Source organism: Mauremys reevesii, linkage group 6 (genome assembly GCF_016161935.1).
Source record: "Mauremys reevesii isolate NIE-2019 linkage group 6, ASM1616193v1, whole genome shotgun sequence".
Taxonomy (NCBI): domain Eukaryota; kingdom Metazoa; phylum Chordata; order Testudines; family Geoemydidae; genus Mauremys; species Mauremys reevesii.
The window spans coordinates 82,910,006-82,934,522 of record NC_052628.1 but is presented as its reverse complement, the minus strand read 5'-3'; the positions used below and the strand labels follow the sequence as shown (position 1 = coordinate 82,934,522).

The window sequence follows — 24,517 nt, the reverse complement described above, 5'->3', positions numbered from 1 at the left end:
TGTTATATAGAACTATAATTATAGTTATAATTTATAGTAGTCTTCCCAAGTTCACTTCATTGTAAAGCTTGGAATCTAAGGGTAAGGAACATATCATGTATATTGGGTAGGAATTTACTATATTCCACTTCAGATTCAATAAAGAGAACCCACTCGCACAGTTTAAGTGGTTGTCCTACCTTTCATATTTGCAGCTAAAACTGAAATATTACATCATTTGCACATTAGTCTTCCCACTAAACTATTTCTTTAGTATTATCTTACAATATTTAAAAAACCTCACTCCACTTCTGGGAAAGTCTTTTGAAATTAAATAGAGATGAAGTCAGTAGAGTTATATAGCAGTTATTCTAAAAAAACCTACATAAAATTGAAAGAAAGATACATCTTTGCTATACATTTTCAAAATCAAAACATCCTGTAGATCCCTACGGTGGAAGTCTCCCTTGAATTCTATGGAACTGTTAAAAGAGCTGATAAAAACCAACAGCACTATTAGAATTCTACAGGAGTTTTCCCGGGGGGGGGGGAAGTCTGAAGATAAATTAAAAATAAAATCTTGATTACAAGCACAGAGACAAAACAGAACTTTTCTATTCTGCTTTCACACCATAAAATGGGATATAAACAGTGTAAAAAACCAGATACGTCCTGTTGGCTGCAGTTTAGAACTCATGGAAAGTATTCGGAGAATCTCCTCTTCATATTTGTCTTCATCTGAAAGGAAGAATGAAACAAATAGCTCTTGCACATCTTCTGGTTTTATTAAAAAAACTTGAGTCCTTAGAATGAATTTCTACTGGGCAGTCAGTAGCATAGGGTGTTTAAAGGAGGTGTGAATAGCTGCTATACTGAACATTCACAAGATAAAAGAGTCTGAGCTTTTACAGTCCTCACTATCATTCAGTCTGTAAATTCTAAATAGCTGGCAGAAGTCAAATTCTTTAACTGTAGGTCATCCAATTTATTGGCTTTGGCAACACAGAAATTTTGGATAAGAAGCCAACTCCTGTTTTATTGCAAATCACATAATATTTGGTGTTTTTCTTAAGGCCCTAGCTGCTGGAATCAAACAATTGCATCAGAATCTCAGCTTTAATTAAAAAGAAAATAAAAGTAAGCTTCTAACCCTCAGTTCCGAGGGGGGGGAGGGGTGTCTTAAAAACATTGAGTGTATGCTCTAAAGGCATAGAAACTAGAACCCAACATTTGGCTTAAAAAAAAACTACTAACAAATTTAAAAAAAAAACAAAACACACACACACCACAGGATATTTTGTGACCTGACTCATGATTTTTGAAAGCCTGGAACTGGCACTAGTGCAGACTATTGAAATTACAGTGATGGTGATAGTGCCTCTGTTGAGAATAGTTACTAAACAGATTCATCTTCCAAGACTGAAGACATTACATTTCCTGTTTCTAATGTTTGCATTAAGCTTGTTTGCAACCTACAGCTTTAGAACCTGTTTATGTTAAGGAGGAGGATGGAAGATTATGCATCTGCTACCTCATTCTCTTAAGCAAATTTACTTACCACAACCATCTTGAAACATTTGTGGGATACAATGCAAAGTCCCATAAACACATTTGCATAAGGAACAATCTTTCTGTAGCCAGTTTCCATGGAGAACAGCACCACAGTCTCTGTTAAGAAGAACAGATTTCAGATTTTAAAAGGTGATCCCATTGGAACAAAATACACCACTTTCATCAGTTCCTTTACCTTTTCCGTTCATCAAAGTCACAGTATCTCCCAGTGAAATATTTTGGACATGCACAAAAACTGCCTAGGATACAGGTTCCTCCATTTTTGCAGCAGTGTCTATTTAACTTCTTGCCTGGGGTTTTGAAAAAATAAATTGTTAAAGTTATTTGCATGCCTATCAGCATTTGGCAGCTATAAATGGGGATCCCTTTCACCTGCACTGAAATACATGGAACTAGCCAGATAGTGAGAAATAGATATTTAGTAAAGAATTAGAAGAAGTGTCCCTTCAACAAGAGGTTACTTGAGTTTTGGACACCTATACCTTAGTACCAATACAGACTAGGAACCAACACAGCCCTTCAGTCCCATGATTTTCCCATGTTATTGTTTACCACACACTGAAGTCAAAGAGGGGGGAAAAAACCTAGGTCCACAAAGTTGTTTTTAGTAAAATAATCCCAATCCACTGTGATCAGGAAAACTTTACTGGCATGTGACTAGTATAATTTGGCAATGATACAGGGAAGGCCTTTGAGTATCTTTTCAGTTAAAGCTACAGCTAAAGGAAGAAGTGTCAACAGATTTATTAAACAAGAAATTAGTGCCTTGGAGAAATTTTAAAGACTACTGTGGAAAAGCTATATTGGACTCATTTGTTTATGTTTTTTCACTATCAAGACCAATTCTATGGCCTAGTGCAGAGCAAAATATTTTCAAGATGCAGCAAGTAAGTTTAATTTCCAATCCTACACTCATTATTTAAAATGTATTTGATTTAACTTAAGCCAATAGATTTTTAAAAAGCCTCAACTAGCCCTGGGTAAATACTGTCAAGTGTTTACTCATTGGAATTGCCTTGGCCAGTGATCATGCCTTTGTTGTAGGCTTTCCAAGGGCATCCTAGTAAATGAGTTCGCTGGCAGGAATGTTTGCAGGAACTTTGGAGTTTACTTGGCTATTGGAGAATAATCAAAGAAAGTTCACCTTCCATGAGAATTCACATCAGAAATGTGACTTTAAAGAATAGAATCACAGGGAATAGAAACATATAGAGTGACTTAGGTGGCCCATGCCCAGATATGGGCTACAGACCCAGATTTGTTTAATGTCTTTAATAAGTACTTGAGTGCACATAGACAGTTAGCAAAACAGAGCAGAGGTAATTTTCAAGTTAGTTATTCATTATGAATTATTCCCCTAGCACTCTTCTCACTATTCATATGGTAGAAAGCCTGGTGCTGGTGCAGTTTTCCTAATTATACATAATGTATTAACTTACTGTCTGTGAGGCCAATAAAAGGTACATGAGATTGCAGCTCTGAAAAGCCATTTGTTTCATTAATGGTCTTCAGGGAAAAGTCAAAATATCTCAGAGGTGGTTGTGTTCCAAGAACAGACAGATTTGTCCTGTGCTTTGGGTTCCTTTCTTCATGCTCTTAATTTGAATATAGAGAAATACATTTATATAGTATAAGAATCAAAGGTAATATTTTAAAGACCCCCTTTGCCATTCAACCAATAAGAAAAATCCTCCTACCAGTTCCCAATTCCAGCTTAACAGCGTCAGAAAACAGAGCCAAAATGAAAACCAATCTAAAACAGACAGAGAACTCAGTTTAGCTGCAAAGAAGAAATGAAATTAGTTTGACAGAAGGGGGAGGAAGGAAAAAAACGCCATAATGCAGGTAAATATTCGGTTATTAAAATTTCAGTTCTCATCTTAAGTAATTACTGCCAAGTGAAAAAAAACAAACCAGGAAAACCTTTTAAGATAACAAAAAGTCAGTCAAAAAGTTGACAGTTGCAAAGGTGATGTTCTCAATGTTTCTAACCTAGTTGAGACCCTCTTGCTCATTATCCTTCTGTCTCAGGAGACAAATGCTGCAAAAATAACTTCAGTATTCCACCAGCAACTTAACAGGCACCTTCATTTACTGGCCAGGACCATCATCCACAGAGAAACCTGGAAGCAACTTTCTTTGTTTTGTCTGGTAGAAACAAGCAGAGAACTGTTAGTGTTACTTTAGCTTTTCCTTGTAACAGGTCAATCAATAAACAATTGAAAGTCAATTATCACCTGTCTACCCCTCCTCCACACACTGATATCTCCATTAAAGCTCACCTAAAGGGACAACAGAACTGAGCCTGCTGCTACCAATGAATACTCCCCCAGTTCTCCAATCTCCACTGGTTCTGCATTGATTCATATAGATTGATGTAACTCCATCGGCTTCAGTGAAGTTACTTGTTATTTACACCTGTGTAAGCAGAGGTGGGCCCAATATCTTTTAGAAGGGCCAGCAGACAGACCCCTCAGGTGAGTGGATATGACTCGTCTATTATTGTATGCAGCGTTGTTGTAGCTGTGGTGGGCCCAGGATATTAGTGAGACAAGATGGGTGAGGTAATATCTTTTATTGGACTGACTTCTGTTGCAGAGAGACAAGCTATTGAGCTTACATACAGCTCTTCTTCAGGTCAGAGAGCTCTGTGTAAGCTCAAAAGCTTGTCTTGCTCACCAACAGAAATAGGTCCAATAAAATATATTATCTCACCCAACTAATCTCACCTGCTGTTAAATTACACACTCAGTGTGCACTGGTAAATGACTACACCGGGGCAAAGCAGTGGAGAGTCAGGGCTGTAAGTTGTGTTTTCACTAGGGACATTTTTGCAAAGTTTCATACTGTCACTAATGATGGCCCAGTTCAACCAGTGTTAGCAATGGTGTGAGCTCGTGCTGATGGAGCATAGCTGGTGTTAGTATTTTAAATATTGTCATCTAACCCTGTTTGGAACAAATCTAATTGAATCTAATGGAATGTTTGCAAAATTTCCCCAGTGTAGTGTGGTCTTTGAAAAAAAATCAAGCAACTCTTTTCTCATGTGAAAAATGTTGTGAGCATTATGTAAAATAACTTGCAAGCTAACTTTTGAAAATGCAGCCCTGCATATTTAGATATAAATTGTTGTTTACTAAAATTTAGCTTTAAGCATTAACATGTGTCCTGGAATGTCTCTTTGTTCCCCTGTTTTGATATGAAACAAAGAGAAATATACAGAGTACAAACCTTGTTTCTTCTAGAACATAGTAGAGGAAACATTTTCAAGTTGTAGGGTGCTGTGTAGCACTTCTTTGCATAGTTCCCCCCCCCCTTCTTCTTTAGTTTCTTGGTGTTAAATTAAACTGGCAGCATTACAGGCCATTTTAAATCAATGCTTTCAGAACTGCAAGAAGTGTGAAGTTGCCAGTGAAGAGTCAATGAGGAGGCAGTGATAGTAGTTATCAGCTCCTCCACATAAATATCCTGAGCATTAGAGCTGGGTGAACCTTCCAAGTTTGATTAAAAAGGGATTAATGATTTTTTTTGTATGAGAACCAATTTGTGTGGGTTTGTAAACCATAAAGTTTGAAGAGGTTTGTATTTAAATGAACCTAGTTTTCCAATGGACAAATATTACTGCAAACCTTTAGGCAAGACGTCGGTTTGACAAATTCATACAGTTTTGCTCGAGTTTGCTCCATTTAATTAGTTTGCAAGAATTAGAAGGGGCTTTAGCTCAAATGCTAGACCCAAAATCTGATCTAAGGAAAACAGATGTATTATTATTTTTACAGTGCTGAAAGCATGGTAGGGGCTTTACATGCAGTTCTGAAGACAAGGGGGTTGATTCTCATTTCATTGATGTTAGCGTGATGGAGTTTCTACTGAGATGAGAATGAGGCCCCTTGGGTTGGATCCTCGGCTGGTGTAAATTGGTGTGGTTCCATTGACTTCAATGGCACTATTCTGATTTACACCAGTTGAGAATCTGATTCATAGTCTTTAATTACATATTCATAAAATAAACCAGGTTTTCAGATGGTGTAAATTGGCACCATTCTGCTGAGGCCAATGGAGCAATACAAGTTTACACTTAGATGAGGCTCTAATCCAATATTTTTTCTGTAGGATCCCTTCCTCATCCAGTGTGCAGGTTAGACAGAGTGCAGTGAATGAATCAGGGACATGGGCAGGGAGGGTGCAAGGATGTTTTGCGCCCTAGGTGAAACTTCCACCTTGTGCCTGCCCCTCCCCCTCAAGCCCTGTGACAGCTCCCCACCCCCCCGCCCTAAGGTGCCCCCTCGTGGCAGCTCCCCACCCCCCTGCCCTGAGGTGTCCCCCCTCGCGGCAGCTCCCCCTCCACCCTGAGGCCCCCCCCATGTCAGCTCCCCCCGGCCCAGGGAGCCGTGCAGCAGCTCCCCGCCCCAGCTCACCTGTGCTCTGCCTCCTCCCTGAGCATGCCATCACTGCTCCACTTCTCCCACCTCGTAGGCTTGTGGCGCCAATCAGCTGTTTGGCGCTGCAAGCCTGGGAGGGAGAGAAGCAGAGTGGGGCGGCGTGCTCGGGGAGGAGGCAGAGCAGAGGTGAGCTGGGGCGGGGAGTTCCCCTGCATGCCGCCCCCCCCCTTTACTTGCTGAAGGGGGCCCTCCCTGCGCCCCCCTGCCCCAGCTCCCTCCGCCTAAATGCCAACAACTGGGGCGGCCGAAGATGCGGTTGCCGCCAAAGGACCCAAAATGCTGCCCCCCAAATGCTAGCACCCTTGGCGACCACCTAGGTTGCCTAATGGGTTGCACCAGCCCTGGACATGGGTAATTCTGTGATTGATAGATTCTCTATCTTATTTTGGCCAGATTCTTTTTGCAGTTGCCAGGGAATGAAGATGTTGAGATGATTAAATGGTTGGACACTTTGTGACAGGAAATGAAGTGAGGTTGTGAGAGGCTTAATGTGGGTTGCCCCAGTTGAAGACAGGGAAGCTAGGCTACATTGCTATGGACATGTCCAACATAGATCTGAGAGTTATATTGGTAACATGGCCCTTGAAATGATTGTGGATGGAAGATGACCAACGGGGACGTCAGTGACTTGATATATGAACTGGATATAAGTGGACTTTAGAGAGAACAATTTGCATGACAGCCACATGTACAATCATGAGTTTTTTTGGAAGAAAGCTATATAAGTCACTGACTCTGAATTGGGAAGTAGAAAGAAAGGAGAGGAGTGTAAATCTGGAGTAGATTTACTCTGAATTTGCTCTAGTGTAACTGAAAGTACATATGAACCCTCAGGGGACAGGCTGGAAAATGTGTAGTAAATGTTGCTGGGTTGCATAGTGAAAAAGGCAGAATTCCAGAGGACGGTGAATATGATAGCTGCAGAGGATGTGGGAGGTAGCAATCAGGAAATGCTAGGAATGTAGGCACAACAAATGCTTATTGTGACAGTTTTTACAACTTTTTTTCCTCTTGTGATTTTTTTTTTGTTGTGAATATTCTTAAAAGGCAATTAAAATTAAGCAAACAACCGTGTTCACTAAGGACTAGATTTTAACTTGGACTACACACCCATATAGGGGAGTAAGAACCCAGACCTTGGGTCACAGTATGCAGGTGTAAGTTGGCACTGTGCAGACACTAGTCTGCCCCAGGAGGGAATGGGAGAACTTTCGTTGTGGCCTTCCATCCCATGCACTAGCCACCACAAATTACTATCCACCTGAAGCAACAGACAAGCAGGGAAGGAATTGTTCCTCAGAGTGACAGTATGACTACTGGCAGCTTAAACACTATCTCTTATTGTTGCTGGTATTTTTTATTCTCATTACTGTAATATCTGAGCATTTCACAATCTTTAATTAATGTATCCTCATAAGAACCCTGTGAGGTAGGAAAGTACTACTATCCCCATTTTACAGATGAGGAACTTAGGCATAGTGACACTGAGTGACCTTGGGCAAGGTTACTCATGGCTTGTCTACACTTACCAGGGGATCGACGAGCGGTGATCGATGCATCGGCGGTCGATTTAGCAGGTTTAGTGAAGACCTGCTAAATCGATCGCAGATCACTCTCCCGTCGACTCCTGTACTCCACCGGATCGAGAAGAGTAAGGGGAGTTGACAGGAAAGTGTCTCCTCTAGACATTGCATATTGTGGACCCACGGTAAATAGATCTAAGCTAAGTAACTCAAATTGTGTAGCTTAGATTGAATTTCCCCTGTAGTGTAGGACAAGGCCTCAGGAAATCTGTAGTAGAAGAGGGAACTGAATCCATGTCTACTAAGTCCCAGATTTGTGCCCTAGCCACTGGACCATTCTTCCTTACTCAGAGCTGCACCTAAAGGCTCAATATAGCTCTTAGCTATGAAAAACTACACTCTCCATAAGCTTTTGAATCTGCTAGTGCCTGGCCTGCAAAGATATAAACCTTCTTTAATGCTGCAAATAGTCTTTCTTCAGTTTACATGCTACAAGCCTGTGATTTTTGGATCTAAATATCTTTAGTTCTGATTCCCCTGCTGCCTGTTTGCTGGTTAGCTGTAATTATCAGTAGAGCTAGTTTAAAAAATGGAAACATTTTCCATTGAAAATTATTTTCATTCTTTGTTAATTTTTAACTTCTTGAAATTTTTTGACTAGCTCTAACCATGAAGCCATTCTACCATTATAAACACTCTCATTTTTAGACATTTACCAGGATACAGTCATTTATAAATCTGTAATAATGTCATTAAAATTGCACTGAAGGTTTAGCTTATTAAAACTTCCTTTCCAAATCTAAATGACAAATGCTGGTCCTAATGGGACAACTCATTTCAACAAATTAAATACTTAGTAACTGGTATTTTTTTTTGAACATTACATTCCTCCAGGTTAATTATTTTAAAATTATTGTTTAATCTGTGCGTATTGCAAGACAGAAATAATTAATTCTTTGCACATGGATTCTTCATTCTTCCATGCAGTTCATCATCTTGTGTGATGAGCTGCATTGTCTCCACTGGTAATTACCTTTTGTAATTACCACTGCCCCCACTTGTCATGTTTGCTCGACAGAGAGAAAGATAATATATGTAATGGTTAGGGCACCTTTAGTACTTACTGTTGACACTGATACAAAGCCAATTGCTTAAACCTGTACGTAGAATGAGAAAATTTCTCTTTGGTGAGCTACTAGGAGAATGGGGAATCCGGTAGGCTTATGCCAGGGATGATACTTTGCTGCTCTATATTTGTTTTCATGGTGTCCAACACTTGTTAATTGGCTCCATGAATCATGTACAGAGGAAAACATTGACCCTTTCAGAGTGAATTACCCTATCAACACTAATGTCAATACACTGCATGTTATGAATGGTCATAACATTAAAATTCAATTTTTACCACCTTCACCCGTCCCTTCTCATTCTTGGTCCTACTCTCTTTTTGTCCCCCCACCCTCCCCAAATTAAAAACTAGCACAATACATTAAAAAAAAAAAACCCAACAGCAAACCCAACCCTACAGCCTCACATGAGGACATTGTTTTTTCCTTCCTTTAAATGTCCTTTGCAGTTGTGATTTGATGTTAGTAGTCGTGTGGTGACCTCGGGTACTGCCTCTTGGAGGTTGATGCTGCCAGCTCCCATTCTGCTTTGTTGTACATTTCTTTTTTGTCTCTGCTGGTAGCCTGGGACAGTATGTACAGCAGAGAAAGAAGGATTACATCACTAACTGGGCTCTGGTAGCACTAGAACTATGGTGACTTTTTTCCTATGAAACCTGAACCCAAGCAAAATTCACTAATATTTTTTACTTTACAACTCCAAATCCAGTTTTATTACCTTTGAAATGTTAATTTGGGCAAACTTCTTCCTTTTCACATGGACACTTTGTCTGCCAATCCTTTTATCTGCACACAGAGTTACCATATTTATCTGAGCACTCGCTGACACATTTATTAGGTCATGGAAGTGTCAACTAAATTTAAATCTAATAAACAAGATGACACTGAGATGAGAATTTACACACTAAGCTTTTTTGCTGTTCTTATCTAGATATACTCCCAGTGGGAGAGGATCAGGTTCATTACCAAGAAATAGATAGTGCTTGTTCTTCTGTTCACAGTTTTTATAGGTATGGATTAAAACTTTCCTTTTCCCTTGTTGCTCTCTTCTTTATAAAGTTATGATGAACAATTTGGCAAAAGTACAAATACTGCCCTGGGGGAGCTTGCTGTCCTATGATGAGACTTACAGGCAACATTACACAGCAAAGCAAATCACAACCTAGTTTTTAAAAACTGTTGGGCCAAATTTATCACTGAGGCCAATAAAGTTATGCCAGGGATAAATTTGTCTTATTAGTGTGTTCAGTGAATTTAACCACATTGTGCCTTACTCTGTGTGTGACTTCACATGGTTTTGAATGGAGCTGTGGGTGCATATTCACTAGGAAAAAAGCCTGGCTGTGTTCTTACTGCATGATAGCTGACACATTGTAAAATTCTAGTGAAGACCAGGCAGTTTGTAGCTTTCACATGTGGGCAGACTGAGGTAAAGACAATGGGGTGTCTGTGATTTACCCCAGTGACTCTCAGCCTTTCCAGACTACTGTACCCCTTTCAGGAGTCTGATTTGTCTTATGTACCACCAAGTTTCACCTACTTAAAATCTACTTGCTTACAAAATCAGACATAAAAACACAAAAGTGTCACAGCACACTATTACTGAAAAATTGCTTACTTTGTCATTTTTACTATATAATTCTAAAATAAATCAATTGGAATATAAATATTGTACTTACATTTCAGTGTATAGTATATAGAGCTATATAAAAAGTTATTGTATGAACTTTCAGTTTGTTCTGACTTTGCTCATGCTTTTTATGTAGCCTGTTGTAAAACTAGGCAAATATCTGGATGTTGATGTACCCCTGGAAGACCTCTGGGTATCCCCATGGGTACATGTACCCTGGTTGAGAATCACTGATTTACCTCAACTTGCTAACCTATGTTAAAACTACAAATGCCTTGCTTTGCTAGGATTTTATCTCATGTTAGTTATCATTAGTTCCTAGTGGAGACAAGGTTTGTGAGGTATCTGGCATTAATAGGAGGTGTTTGTTTCCTGATATCAGTGTAAGCCTTTCCTCTCTGGCCTCTGCACCTATGATCACTTTAGTCCTTACAAAATCTAACATAATTTTCCTTGTCTATCTTTTTTAATTCCTCAGTGACCCCATTCCACCACTGCATGAAGTTCATGCTTATTGTCCTTGCCTTTTAGACCCCACAACACCCAACCCTTCTTTTCTTATCTTTCCTTGTCTCTTGTGTAAAATAATTCATGGCATGTCTACATATACTTACTGAAAGGTATGTTGGACCTATCAAAAGACAATGTATAGACCTGATTGTATATCAAGGATTGATTAATGGAGAGTTCTTTAGCTCAGTAGTACCCCAGCACTTTAAAGAAAAATAGTATTGCTCATGAATTAGTGGACATAGACAATTCCTCTTTTTCATTCTGGGAGTGATCCTTCTCCACTTTGGTTCCACCCAGAATGCTGCTGACTAAGGCCTGGTCTACACCTAAAATAGGTTACCCTAGCTGTATCCCAGAGGGTTGTAGAAAAATTCACACCTCTGAGTGATGTAGGTAAGCTGACCTAAACTCTGGTGTAGGCAATTGCTAATTTGACAGAAGAATTGTTCTGCCAATTTAGCTACTGCCTCTCGAGGGGGCGCATTTACTACAGTGATGGAAAAATATTTGGTGCTTATTGCTATGTATGTGAATTAAGTAGGTATTAATATAGTTTAGTCAGTAGATGGTGCTATTTGTTTCATTGTTACTACAACCACTCCTGTTAAAGCAATGTCCTTGTCTGTTTGCTGCCTTTGAGCAGGTTCAGAATTATTCCTCTGAATTGCTGTTGTTTGTTAAAATGCAATACCGCAGGGCATAAGCTGATCACTTCGGGGGACGTATGGTAGGATGTACTCTTTGGCAAGTCATTTCTCCCCCTCAAACCTAATCTCTGAACAGGCTGCCAATGGTAGGATGTTGGTATAGAGTAGATAGGCCAATGGTCTGTTTCCTCTTCATAGCTCTCCTGTTCTCTTAACAGAAAATTAGTGAGAAGGATAACTGTGCCGCTTCTATTTTTAGCCTTACTTGGAAAGCAACAGGTTTCCATCTATTGATCTCATTGCATTAGGCCTTGATGATGATGTGACCTCCTGGAAGAAGGTTCTGCTCCTTCACTGTTTTGATATGGATGGAAGGCTAGTGGCATTTCACTCACTGTACTGCTGTCTCTGTTGAGGATATCAGTTGATTTTGGCTTCTACTATAATAGCCTCCTATTTCAAGTACCACCAAAGTTCTGAGCAGTGATTGGCGAACAAATCAGACATAACAAATCAGTATTACACCAGGGCCCTGCTGTATGTTTGGTTTGTTGCATAATGAAATCAAATAAGAGTTCAATTGACTGATAACATTCCCATTACTCAGCTCAGAGAACACCTTTTAAGTGAGGTGAGTGCCAGTGGAAGCAGTTCTAAAAAAAAGGGACCTTGAGATTGAGCATGGGGCTTTGCTCTGGATTTACATCTGCACACATCTGCAATCATCAGGCATTAACAATATTATTATTTATTTATTTGTATAGTGCTTTGTGTTCTTTATAGCTTTGTTATCTACCTCCTGTACAAGACTTGTGCGGTCATAGCATTGTCCTTCCTTCAAAAAGATTTGGAAAGTGTTCCAGTATCTTGCAAAAATCTCCATTAAAATGCTGTGAGTCTCCCTTAAAACATTAGCAAAATCCTTCAGGAACTCTTAGCTGGTTTTTGGCTGGTAAAGTATTGCAAATTTATCTATGGACACGTCACCTCCAAAAGTATAGCCTCCACAAACCAAAATGACTTTGGAGACTCTTTAATGGTATTGAGGATCAACTTTTCCCCTCATTCTCTTGTGGGCTTCTGAGAATTGCTCTAAGAATCCTTGGGAGCTGGGAATACTAATAATTTCTTGGCATGGATGCTCCAGACACATTTTAGAGCATCTGTCTCATAGCTGCAGCTAAGCCAGGAATTAAAAGTTGGCCCCATTCCCCAGTACCCTTTCAGACTATATCAGGAAGGGCCGACTTCACAAGGTCAGAAGGGCATTGATACCTTTCTTTCAAATAGGTAATGAGCTGTCCTATTGGAATGATTTGTAGTGGGACTTGTGGATAGTGTAGTCTCACTCTGCAGCTCTGGCAAGTACAGATGGCTCTTGAAGGCCATATGAATGTTGTGAAAATAAAGCAACAAGCAGAAATAATTTTGGTGGCCAAGTATTCTTGTCAACACTGAGTCTTGCTTAAGCACTGCACAGCTTCTTTAGTGAGTGGAAAATCCACACAGCTAATTCCACCTTGTCTTCAGCCTGACACTGGGCCATTCTCATGGGGAAAAGCTTCTGCTAGACATTTGTGGGAAGTGTATCTCCAAGGAGCTGTTGTTTGCCACACTGTTGCACTAAAGCATTGCCTACACTAGGAGTTTTGAGGAAGTATTTTACTGATACATCTTTACTGGGGGTAAACAATGGCAAGCTCTGGTGTAGAAGGGCACTGAAATTCTCTGTTCTCTATTGTGCGGTTTAGAATAGATCTGTTCTGAGCAGGATTCAATGACACGATGGTAAAAACACTAGTGCCTTGTCTACCCCTAATGTTCTCTCTATTTCTACCAATGGTAGAACTGCACTGGGAGATTCTGGATCCCCTATCATCCAGGGGTTGACCCTTCATCTCAGAGGTCTTCTAGAGATTGTTAGCAAATGGAATATTTTCAGAACTTTATTACTTCGTCTCTGAACAAGTGGGGGGAGAGAGAGCAGGAGAACTGTTATGTCTATGCAGCTAGTGTTTAATATTGGTTACTCAATAGATTGGGTTATTTGATCCTGAGTTAATTGTAGCTACTCATGCTGTTTTATACAAAATAATAAGCTAGCAGGTAGTGTTCAGATATAGTAATCGGAAGTTGTGTGTGTGTTCTGAGCAGAATGAAAGTAAAAAGATGGGTTCTTTTAACACCCTTGATCTGTGACTTAATTCTTAATGGTTTAACTGGCTCTGTGAAACCAAAGAAACAACTGGACTGTCTGAACAAGCTATTTTTGGAAACAGCTTTGGGAACTGAATACTCAGTACAGACTTTTTCAGATATGATGTGGATCAGGTTGTATTATTAGTTGCCAAACTTTCTGGTATTCAATCATACAGTTAGTCTGAAGATTTAAATACCCATTTTACAGATGCGAAGCTGGTTATAATGACACTGACCTCCTTTGTAATGTTTGTAATGCTTTGAGATACACAGCACTTTTCTGGAATACAAGAGCTAGGTATTATTATTATTATTATTATTATTATTTATTATTTATTTATTTATCTCTACAAACACTTCCTACAACTCCCTGAAATGGTCCAAATCCTTCCTTGAACTGAACCCAGGGGGTTGTAGCGGGCTACAGTTCCTCACTTACACCTTCTTCTTTGGAGGCACAATCGTCTTTCTCAATGTATTCAACATGCATATGAATCAATTGTTGCAGCTGGGGAGGCAACATAACTTGAAGTGCCAGCAGTCTATTTCTGAGTCCCAGCTCTACATCTCATTATAGCAAACACAAACAATGCCTTTCCCAATGCCTAGGCAACATTAGCAGCTGAAGAATAGCAGTTGGTGGATCTGAAACAAGTCAAGAATCAGGTGACTTATTATTATTAATTAGTAATAATATTTATATGGTGGTAGCACACAATGACAAAGATCAGGATGAGGAACCCATTATGCTAGGCACTGTACAAACACATAGGAAAAGATGTGATGTTGATGGGAAGAGGGAAGCACTTTGAAGAACTTGTCTTCTCCATAATATCTCCCTCTATTGTGGTCATCGCCTCTTCCAATTCCTGAATCAGTTCTCCCTTTTGAGAGTCTTTTTGGACTCCTCACTGCTACTGGAATCCCAAATAGCCATTCCACAAAAAATGCCTTTCCACTTTGCTCTGACCAGAAGACTGTACTCTGTGTTACTGGATTCGGACCTGACTATGAAGATTGGTACATTTGTGGCTTCCAGGCTTGTTTATTGCAATTTAGGAATGAAGTCACACACCTGGAAAAAGCTCCACCTGATAGAGAAATCATCAGCCTGCATGAATAACACAGTCTCTGTGAACACATCATCCAAATGCATTGTTTCACTGACTCTCAAGCCTTTATGTTTAATATTCAGAGGCCTCTGGGATTAATCTTAACTGTCCAATGATGCATTTTTCATTCTGTGACCATTACTTCAGTGTAACAGAGCTTGATGTTTGGATAAATTAGACTGCAAGTACAGGAGACAGAAATTCATCAAGAATTGCATGAAGACAGTGGAACTCACTTCCACAAGAGCTCATTGAAGTTACAATCAGATCTTCACTCTTTCAGGACTAAAGGCAAAACTCCATTTTTAGTCCTGCAGTTCATGGACTTGAGTCTCCTCTCTCACTGGTATAAATTAGGAGTGATTTAACTGAAGTCAATGAAGTTATAGGGAAGTAAAACTAAGTGAAATCAGAATCAGGACCAGCTGCTGTAATTAATACTTAGAATTGCTGAGGCTGAAGAGTAATGCACATAACTGGTTGAAAAATGCCAATTCTTTTTTATGTTTTTTTTTTTTAATTCCCCATGAAATTCTTTTGGTTTCTTTTAAATGAAAAACTGAAATAAAACCCCAAAAGAGTTTGGTTTTAAAAAACTGTAATCAATCTTTTAGGTTTCAAAAACCAAACCAAGAATTTTTTTTTACCAAAAACTAAACATTTTTTTTTCAGAAAAGTTTTAAATTTCCCATTTTTTGATGTAAAACCATTAAAAATCCTACCAAATTCTGCAACATTTTCCTTGTAGTTGAAAAGCCATTTTTTATTAAAAACGTATTTCCTCCTCCTGCAAATTCTGGCCAAAAGAATTTTTTTTTTTTTTTACAACAGAAAAATAAATGGGGCACCAGCACAGAGATATAAAAATGGGGATAGAGAAAAGGCTGGCATCATCAAATATTGAAAGTCCCATAGCAGAATTCCCTATAAATGAAATTGACCAGTGTACTCATAGAGTGAAAGTGTGTGTGTGTGTGTGTGTGTGTGTGTGTGTGTGTGTGTGTGTGTGTGTGAGAGAGAGAGAGAGAGAGAATTTCATAGGGAGAAAAAGGAAAAAAAAATTTCTAGGAATTTCCCCCCAAATTGGACTGAAGTCACCATAGTTATTGTACAGATGTAGGTAAGAAAAATTCATCAGTGTAGAGGAACAGAAACAGAAATGCTTCTGGTTACATTTCTACTGGCAAACATACTGCACTAGATTCTCAGGTATGTCTTGGCACATCCAAGGTTGAGGGGGAATAGAAGGTTTCCTCCAGGCTGCTGTGACTCATGACCCCTAGAAAGGCCCCGGAACACTGGAGTCCACTGTGACGGGTTCACACTGGGATACCACCTGGAACTGGGGTACTACTGAGTCCCCTGACCCACCAGCCCAGGCTCCCTCTCACACTGTACTGCTGTGACAAGCTGCCTAGCCTTCTAGCCTGCACTTTCACAAGCATACATGCAGGTAGGGACACACCCAGCTGCAGTTACGTGCAGGCTTTCTGACCAGACCCTGTGTGATGGTGCCTCCCATAAGGCTTTATGGAATATGCTTATGATTGTATATGTGACATAACTGGAATATGTTTTAGGCTACATATGCCATGTAACATATCTATGTAAAGGTTATGATCTACTGAATGTATTTATCCTATTTGTATGCATGTATCATTTTTGTATTCAAAGTATGAATATTGGCTGTGTACTGGCTTGATTTTAACTAGCCTAGTAAAGCATTTGGTCAGCATCTTGAGAAAAGTGCAAATTAAGTGTGCAATCAAAAACCATTTAAGCCAACAATGAACTTGAAGATGCCAATCCACATCTGAGCCTTTCCAGGAATGTGGCTTGGCTGGTAAAAACTGAGTCATGCATGGACATGTGGCTTGCCCATATGACTCCAAAACTCCATCTTGGAGCTGGACTTTGTATAGGAATGAGGAGGGGGTCTCCACCCACAAGAGAGAGTCTATTTAAACCCCTGGGAAACTCCTCCATTTTTTCTTCAGCTGGCAAAGAGAGAGTCTCTCCATGCCCAAGGATACCTGAAAGAAACTGGAACAAAGGACAGTAACTATAGGAGGTGTGAGTGATTGCTGGACCCAGACTAGCAGGAGACTAGTCTGTAAAAGGAAGCTTACTGGAACTGGTGGGGTTTTATTTGTATTCAGTTTCTTAGACATAGACATAGACTTGCGTGTGCTATTTTATTTTACTTGGTAAGTCACGTTGTTGTTACTACTTGGAACCACTTAACTCCTACTTTCTGTATTTAATAAAATCACTTTTTACTTATTAATTAACTCAGAGTATGTATTAATCCGGGGGGCGGGGGACAGCTGTGCATATCTCTTTATCAGTGCTATAGAGGGCGAACAATTTATGAGTTTACCCTGTATAAGCTTTATACCATGTAAAATGGATTTATTTGGGGTTTGGACCCCATTGGGAATTGGACATCTGAGTATTAAATACAGGAACACTTCTGTAAGTTGCTTTCAGTCAAGCCTACAGCTATTAGGGGACGTGGTTCAGACCCTGGGTCTGGGTTTGCAGCAGGCTAGTGGGTCTGGCTCAAACCAAGCAGGGCACTGAAGTCCTAAGCTGCCATGGCAGGAAAGCAGGGGCAGAAGTAGTCTTGGCACATCAGTTGGCAGCCCCAAGGGGGTTTCTGTGATCCAAACCGTCACACCCTGCCTAGGAAGTATACAGATAAGGCAACTCCCTGCTCCTCAGACATGCACCTCCTCTGGAGTATAAACCCCAAAATGATACCATCTTGCGCTGCACAGGGAACTCTATAGCATACGTTCATAAAATTCACCCTCATCCCTCAATGTGGAGGGGAATATACAACAGCCTTTGCCCATGAGTTATGATTCCCACACACTTCACTCCAACTCCCTGGCTTAGATAAAGCAAAACCAAGTTTATTAACTACAAAAGATTTTAAGTGATTGATTATAAGGGATAGCAAACAGATCAAAGCAGATCACCTAGCAAATTATAAAAAACACAAATTAAGCTTAATATACTAATTGATTGGACATAACTAGCAGATTCTTACCCTAAGAGATAATACATGCAGGCTTCAGATTCTTAAGGGACAAGCTGCACTGGCTTTATAGCTTGGAATCCTGAGGTGTTTCATTCACAGGCTAGAAATCCCTTGAGACTCAGTCTTTGTTCCTCAGGTGTTTTTAGGAGTCTTCTTGGGTGGGGAGTGAAGAACCCCAGATGATGTCACTCCCTGCCTTATATAGCTTTTGCATAGAGCGGGAACCCATTGTTCTCAAAGCTTGGTTCCAGTCTGTGGAAAAACACTGACACCCCAAGATGGAGCCTAGCGACATCTGGTCTCATAACATGTCCTTGTAGAGTCATAGCAGGAGGAGGCTCTCTGTAGCATTCTCATAACATGTCTTTGTAGAGTCATAGCAGCCATTGCTAGAAGGAGGCTCTCTGTAGCATTCTCAGGAAGGCTTCCCAGGTGGGAGATAAGCTTCTCCTAAGGCCTATTGTTTTTTCCTAATGGCCCATTGCCCTGAACGGGCCCTTCCCAATCAGCTATCTAGCCTGAAAGCATCTTGTGTAGTGGGCATTACCCAGGTGTAACTGCATTTGAAATACAGGTACACAGTCACTAGTCATAACTTCAGATGCAAAAATGAGACATAGGCTAATCATATTCAGCAAATCATAACTTCTCCAGTGATACTTCATATGACTTATCTTGCATAATTATGCCATACTCAGATCATAATAATATCACAGTGAAGAATATGCTCTCTGAGTTGGGCCTGGGCTAGGAGCAGATGACACAGAGCACACTATATGTCTTTAACCTGCTTTGGGATTCTCCTGGGCAAGGAGAACACACAGCTGTCCCATTGGGATGGATTTCCAGCTTCTGGCACCTTAGAGGAGCAAGAATGGGCAGCAGTGGATGGCATGGGAATGAAGATCTGGCCCACTTTATGTAATCTAGTGATGGGCCATACTGTTAAGATTGGAATACGGATTACATTTAGCTGGGATTCAGGTTTAGTTTCAAGGCCTAATCAGGGCTAGGATTCGAGTTTGGGTTATGAACTCTCTCAATGTTTATTCTTGTGAGACTTTGTCCCTAAATGATGGCACTCGCAAGAGATTAGTTACTCACAGAATCAGGTGATCACCATCTGGGGATAAAATCTCACAAGAACAGTTCTCAAGAGATATTGTTCACGTCAGAACAAAAACTGTAAAACTTTTTTCTGGTTCTGGATCCAGCTCAGAACTAAAACAACCGGAGTAGATTTGAATCTATGAATTTGAATCTGAAAACAGCCATCCTGAAATTTATGGTGGTTCAGATTAGGACTTGATGTTTGCTCTCCCCCCTATTGTAACCCATCATCTGATCGCTTTAGATTTGAACTCAAGAGAGAGACTATAATCAAAATGCTTTGTTTTGTTACCAAACAGAAGCATTTTTAGATGGGTCATTCTAATATCAACCTTATAACCAGAGTTACAGCGAACAGCTTTTACCTACAGTTTAATAAAACTTCAAAAAGGATCTGAAATAGAGGGGATGGGGGTAGTGTTGATTGTCTTTGCCTTTGAAGGGGATTTCCGTATCCCTTTCTCTTTTCATTTCCTTGTATTAACAGGTTTCTTGTCTATAAAAATTATGTTAATTGCAAGGATTTTACAGTAACAACAGAAAATTATTTAACTAATTTCAAGTATGGATTACCCATGACATTTTCAAGTGGAAAAGTACACAGGCACCTGTGTGTGGTTTAAATAACTTTAGGTTACAGTTCCAAGTAATGTTAGCTCTCTCACTATTCCATAGTTCAAGTAAGATGCTATTCTATTAACACTGCTGTTTCTCGTACTGTTGAGTCATGCAGTATAGATATTTTATCTTGCACGTGTCTCTGTTCTGAGACCACAGATCATGTTATCATTGTACAAATATAGCATATTAGTGCATGTGGAAGGCTAGTCAGCTGTGGGGTTCAAACAGATCTGGCTCAGCATAAACTATGTTGCTGTTGTAAACAACCTCAGCGTCCCCAATTAACTAACCACAGTGCATAACCGGAGCTCTGGACGCTTGTGTTCCTTTAGTTGTAGGTAAGTGACAATTTTGCTGGTTACAGTTTACAGTTTCTTTGGATTCATGGGGTCAGGGTGGGAAGCAGGAAGGAGAAATTGTCATCAGGTCTTTGTTGCTTCTAATGAACTGCAAAAGAGAAAGATATGTATATGAGAAAGAGAACAGAGATAGATGCAGCATATTGCACCCTAAGAGTGTTTTATATTTTAAAGATAGCTGGCCAAATTCACCCCCGGTGTAACTCCACTGATTTCAATAGACTTACACCTGGGACAAGTTCAACCCAGCGTGTTGTATTATACACACACAATGCTTATGACTCCAGATATTTGCTCTCTCCATGTCTGCACTGTAATAAACCTTTGCTATTACATCTCAAGGACATATGTTGGTGTGAAAATGCTTTTCAATAAAATAAATGGTTGGAGAGATTGGTCATTTATTTTCACTAGCTGTCAAAATTTACGGTAGAATCGAAAAAGAGTTATAGAACTTCAGCCTCTGAAGGCCACTTACACCTAATCTAGCACTGGTAGAGGAAATCTAACCAGCTAATAGATCTTTGTGAAGAAAACATACCATTTTAAGTTAAACATAGTTGTCTTTAGTAAAAGTATTTGTATGGTGTCCATCGCTGTGATATGAGGATGTGTTCCTTACTGTAGGCTAAAATGGTACTGAACATCTCCACGCCCCAAAAACTATGAGCATGCACTGTGTGAACCTCTATAGCAACTAACTCAGCATCCTTGAGAAGATCTGTGATACCACCCAGTGCACAAAGGTTCAGATCTTGGGTGCTGGCTCCATCCTCTACGCACCTCTCTGACAGCACAAAGGAGATAGAGAACTGCTTTAATGGGGAAGCTAAGGACTGCCCTGATGGAAAGTGAATCCCTGGGGGATGTAAACCTGGTGTCACCAGCTCTGTGCCACCTGGTCCCTACATATCAAAGCATGTAGAGGGAATTCTTGGGGAGGCTGAGGACATGTGCATAATCAGGAGGAGGCAGAGCTGGAGTGTACTGTCCTCCAGAGCTCCTCAGCCAGTGGAGTGGCCCTGAGGTGACAAGTCTTGATGGCATAATATAGTCACTGAAGCAGGAGTAATTTAGAGCAGCCCTTCTTCTAATCTATCTAACTGGTGTGCCCTAAATTCTTATACTGCACTCATCACCGTGGCATCAGAGTATGAAGGAACTGAGCTGGCAAGAGCACATTGCCCCAGCTCCCATGATTTTGAGACTGATAGCTGAAGTGTTCCTTCCAAGTGCAGTAACTGGGGCAGATGTGGGGCCTGATTCGCAGGTCAGACATAGGCATTTTACTCTGTTCCTGCAAAATAAAAGGGTCTTAAACTGGCCAGGGAATACCTCTCATGTAAGGGAATGGTGCAGAACGCTAGCAAAATGGCTTGCTGACATCCCCTTTCACAGATCCCTGTGAAGGGAATGTGACTCGTGCAGAAGAAGGTGTGGCTAGAAGGAAGGGACACAATGGCTCCATGGGCAACTGAGCCCAGTGTAGAAAGAGCCTTAGGATGCTATAATCTCTGAAGGGGGCTAAACTTGCCTCTGGAAGACTCTGGAATATGGAAAGGATAAAAGTAGTTTAAAACTAGGGTCCTATACCATGTGGTACTTGTCCAGACCTGAGAACCAAGGCTGTAGTCCTTAAGTCAACCAGGGGCTAAGTCAATGGGGTATCCTGCTTAAAAACTGGTGACATAAAATAGCCCTGAGGTAAGTGGACCTTAATTTTCCTGTTTTTAATTAACAGAGATATATTGTAGCTAAGAGCCTATATGATTCCTTCATTAAAAAATATTGTGCTTTATTTTGAAATTTCAGTTTTCCCTTTCACATAGACATGTCCCCAAATTCAGCTTCATTTTAAATATAGCAGGTCTCTTCCAATATTTATGAAAATTAGTCAGCTTCTCAGTGAAGTCCAGTAAATAAAAGGAAGAAAATATACCACAAACATCAGCAAAACATTTTTTTGGCTCCATTGTAGGAGAAAGAATCACTTTGCTGAATAGATTGTCTGTCTGTTCACTGAGGTACTGGGGAAATACATCTGTAATAAATCCCCTTGCAAATGTAACATCTATCATGCTTGATGACAAAAACATTAGTGCTACAAGAGTTGACAAGTATAAGGAATACTGTAATTCAACTGATAATTAATCCACAATTAAAAGACCTAATTAATGAATAACCCAGTGAGAAACTGTCTCAGAATCAAGGTGCGATGAGAATAATGATAAAGGGGAATCTCGTTTATGAGATCAGTTAATTTAACTAAGAGTAGAATTTGAACAGATTAATGAAAATTGTTACCTAGACATTGTGCTACAGTGATAGGCAATCTAGAAATATGTAAATAGAAAACAATGCAGGAGACAAGCTCAGTTTTTGCATACCAGTTATCTGCACATTTTTATTATTGCTGCTGCTTAAAATAGCATTAACTTGATCTTTAATGGAAAAGTTAAAGGAAGAAATATCTAAGTGACTTATATCAACTTTATTATTAAATGGCCACTTTTATAATATGACTTTTATTATGGTCTTTTCTTTTTTAATGTATTGTTACTACAGTATAGCCACATGACATCCATCAGTGAGAACTGTGCTCAGAAGAAAGTAAATTGTAAGGTGCCACACACACCTAGGCCACTATATAAATAGGTGCTTAAATGAACTGGGGGGCTTGGATGAGCACTCGCTGGCTGCAATTCACTCCCAACAAGACAGAAGTAATGATGGTGGGCTGGTAGAAGCAGCTGGAAGAGTTGGTAGACCTTTTTACTCCTGGAGTCCTAAGTAATGGCTGCCAAAGAGTTCTTTCTTCCATATGCACCAGGCAAGATGAGTGTGATTTATCTCTACAGTGTGGCTCTTGCCACAATTACTCATGCTTTCATTGCTTCAAAATTAGATAAATGGGTTGTGCTCAACCCAGGGCTATGATTTGGTGCCATTCAGAAGCTAAAGCAGGATGCTGCAGCCTGTTTATTAAGAGAAACTGCACATTTGGAGCACATGTTCTGTGATTTGCACTGGTTTCCATGGCGCTTCTGAGTGGAATTCAGTGTTAGTTTTAACTTAAAAAGTCTTAAGTTGTTTGGTTCATGTTTACCTCAGAGATCGCCACTCTTCCCATGACATACTTCCACAGGTGAGTTTAACCAAAGTGCTTTAGCTGGCGCTCCCTCGGTATAAATGAGAGGGAGCTGCTGGCAGGGCATTCTCAGGGTATGTTTAAACTGAAAATGCTACAGTGGTGCACTGATGGGAGGGCTTCTCCTATCAGCAAAGGTAATCCACCTCCCAAGGTGGCAATAGCTAGGTTGATGGAAGCGCTGTCTACACCAGAATTCTTTATGGCCCTGAGAGATGTAGCTAAATTCCTAGTGTAGACCAGGCCTCAGTGAGAAGTCGTCATTTCTGGCCCTTGCTTCCTCACTTGATCTGCCAGGCCCAGATTTATTAATCTTCTGAACACATTGCAAAGGCCATCTTTTTTTCTCTCTTGGTTAAAGCTGGTGAGGATCGTGTGGGCTGAGGTAGATATATTTATGTGTAGTCCTTGTTTATGTTTGTATTGTGAAATTGTAAGCTTCTTGGGGCAGGGATTGTCTTTTGGTTCTGTATTTGTACAGTACCTAACACAGTGGGATCCAAGTTCTCAAGTAGGGTTCCTAGGTGTTACCTTAATACTAATAATTTTTTTGTTTATGGGATAAGCACCTAGAACATTGGACAGGCAATTATAGATTTTTTTCAAAAATGAATACGAGTCATAGCCTGTGGTGCCTGTTGTTATGCATGCCAGATACTTAGCAGATACTCATCCTGATGATGGAGTTGTGCATAAATGCTACAATTATTTCAGTAAAATATCTGATAAATACCATCTCTTTATTCTTGGCCTTTTGGGCCCTGATTCTACCAATCCTTATGTACACAAATAGATTTATCCAACGATTATGCCCATTGACTTCAATGGGCCTACTCATTTTAAAAGTACTCACATGAGTACAAGTTTTCAGGACTGGGCCCTAAGTTGTATTTCTGAAGAATAAGTAAAACAGAAAATCGATTTTAAATCCCTTTATGTCTGGAAAACAAATGTGAAAATAAAAAAAGCAGAAAGAATGAGGTATGAGAACAACAACATCCAACTTCTATAGCCTGCAGCTATGAGATAATGTTGGAACTACGTATTTATAATGGTACTTTAAAATCATTCAGCAGTTGATACCAGAAAAGGACATTTCACCCCCAATTTAATTATTTAAAAATAATATACACTACTTTGAAAAATAGTCTGTATGCAATGAATCATATTCCCTTAAACAGCAGGCAAAGATTTTACAATATTCTTTACAATAGCCATGAATTATAGTTAATGGATGATCTTAGTTCCTGATCAAACTCTACTGAAATCAATAAAGATACACCAGGGATGAATCTGGCCCAGTGTGTTACATTTGAGGATATTGATTAAGGCCCACTAAATTGCCCATATGTGAGTGTGAATTACAAGTGGTAAAATTATCTCCTACCATTGACTCCCATATGCAGAACTCCTCTTTCCAGAGGTGAGGCTATTGTAAATCATACCCTTGCTTTCACTTTATAGTCCTGGAGCCTTTCTTCCCTGGAAG

At 39.9% G+C, this 24,517-nt stretch overlaps 2 protein-coding genes and 1 long non-coding RNA gene across 10 annotated transcripts in view; 1 reads left to right on the top strand and 2 right to left on the bottom strand.

Annotated features, from left to right (window-relative positions):
• Window positions 1–563: 563 nt before the first annotated feature.
• TDGF1 (teratocarcinoma-derived growth factor 1) lies at window positions 564–3,910 on the bottom strand. 2 transcript variants are annotated; one of them, XM_039545598.1, is made up of 7 exons: window positions 3,834–3,892; window positions 3,544–3,699; window positions 3,249–3,304; window positions 2,991–3,146; window positions 1,727–1,841; window positions 1,538–1,647; window positions 564–717 (listed from the first exon to the last, which is right to left on the bottom strand). In XM_039545598.1, exons 2-7 carry the CDS (start codon window positions 3,564–3,566, stop codon window positions 605–607), a joined length of 573 nt encoding a protein of 190 aa, XP_039401532.1. In that variant the 5' UTR covers window positions 3,567–3,699; window positions 3,834–3,892; the 3' UTR covers window positions 564–604. The 2 variants fall into 2 exon arrangements, with proteins under 2 accessions (XP_039401532.1, XP_039401533.1); XM_039545599.1 differs by lacking the exon at window positions 2,991–3,146 and having other exon boundaries at window positions 3,834–3,910.
• LRRC2 (leucine rich repeat containing 2) overlaps window positions 3,875–24,517 on the top strand; it is a 93,590-nt gene continuing 72,947 nt past the window's right edge. For 2 of the 6 annotated variants that reach the window (XM_039545595.1, XM_039545590.1), the window contains exon 1: window positions 19,777–19,859. The gene's annotated coding sequence lies outside the window, so the exon portion shown is untranslated. Of the gene's footprint in view, window positions 4,029–4,331; window positions 4,355–19,776; window positions 19,860–21,387; window positions 21,585–24,517 lie in introns of those variants that run through there. The other 4 variants (XM_039545593.1, XM_039545594.1, XM_039545597.1 and 1 more) reach the window with 4 other exon arrangements.
• Window positions 17,737–24,517, bottom strand: part of LOC120408528 — a 37,469-nt gene continuing 30,688 nt past the window's right edge. For both annotated transcript variants that reach the window (XR_005600756.1, XR_005600755.1), the window contains exon 4: window positions 17,737–19,968. This is a non-coding gene — a long non-coding RNA (uncharacterized LOC120408528). The remainder of the gene's footprint in view (window positions 19,969–24,517) is intronic.

What these genes read in the sequence shown, in the direction of transcription:
- TDGF1 (XM_039545598.1), bottom strand. Translation starts at nt 3,566, where the DNA reads ATGAGCAAGAGGGTCTCAACTAG. An exon ending in AGCAAGAGGGTCTCAACTAG is followed by an intron (nt 3,305 to 3,543) that starts GTTAGAAACATT and finishes TGTCTGTTTTAG; the next exon opens with ATTGGTTTTCATTTTGGCTC. An exon ending in GACTTTGATGAACGGAAAAG is followed by an intron (nt 1,648 to 1,726) that starts GTAAAGGAACTG and finishes TCTTCTTAACAG; the next exon opens with AGACTGTGGTGCTGTTCTCC.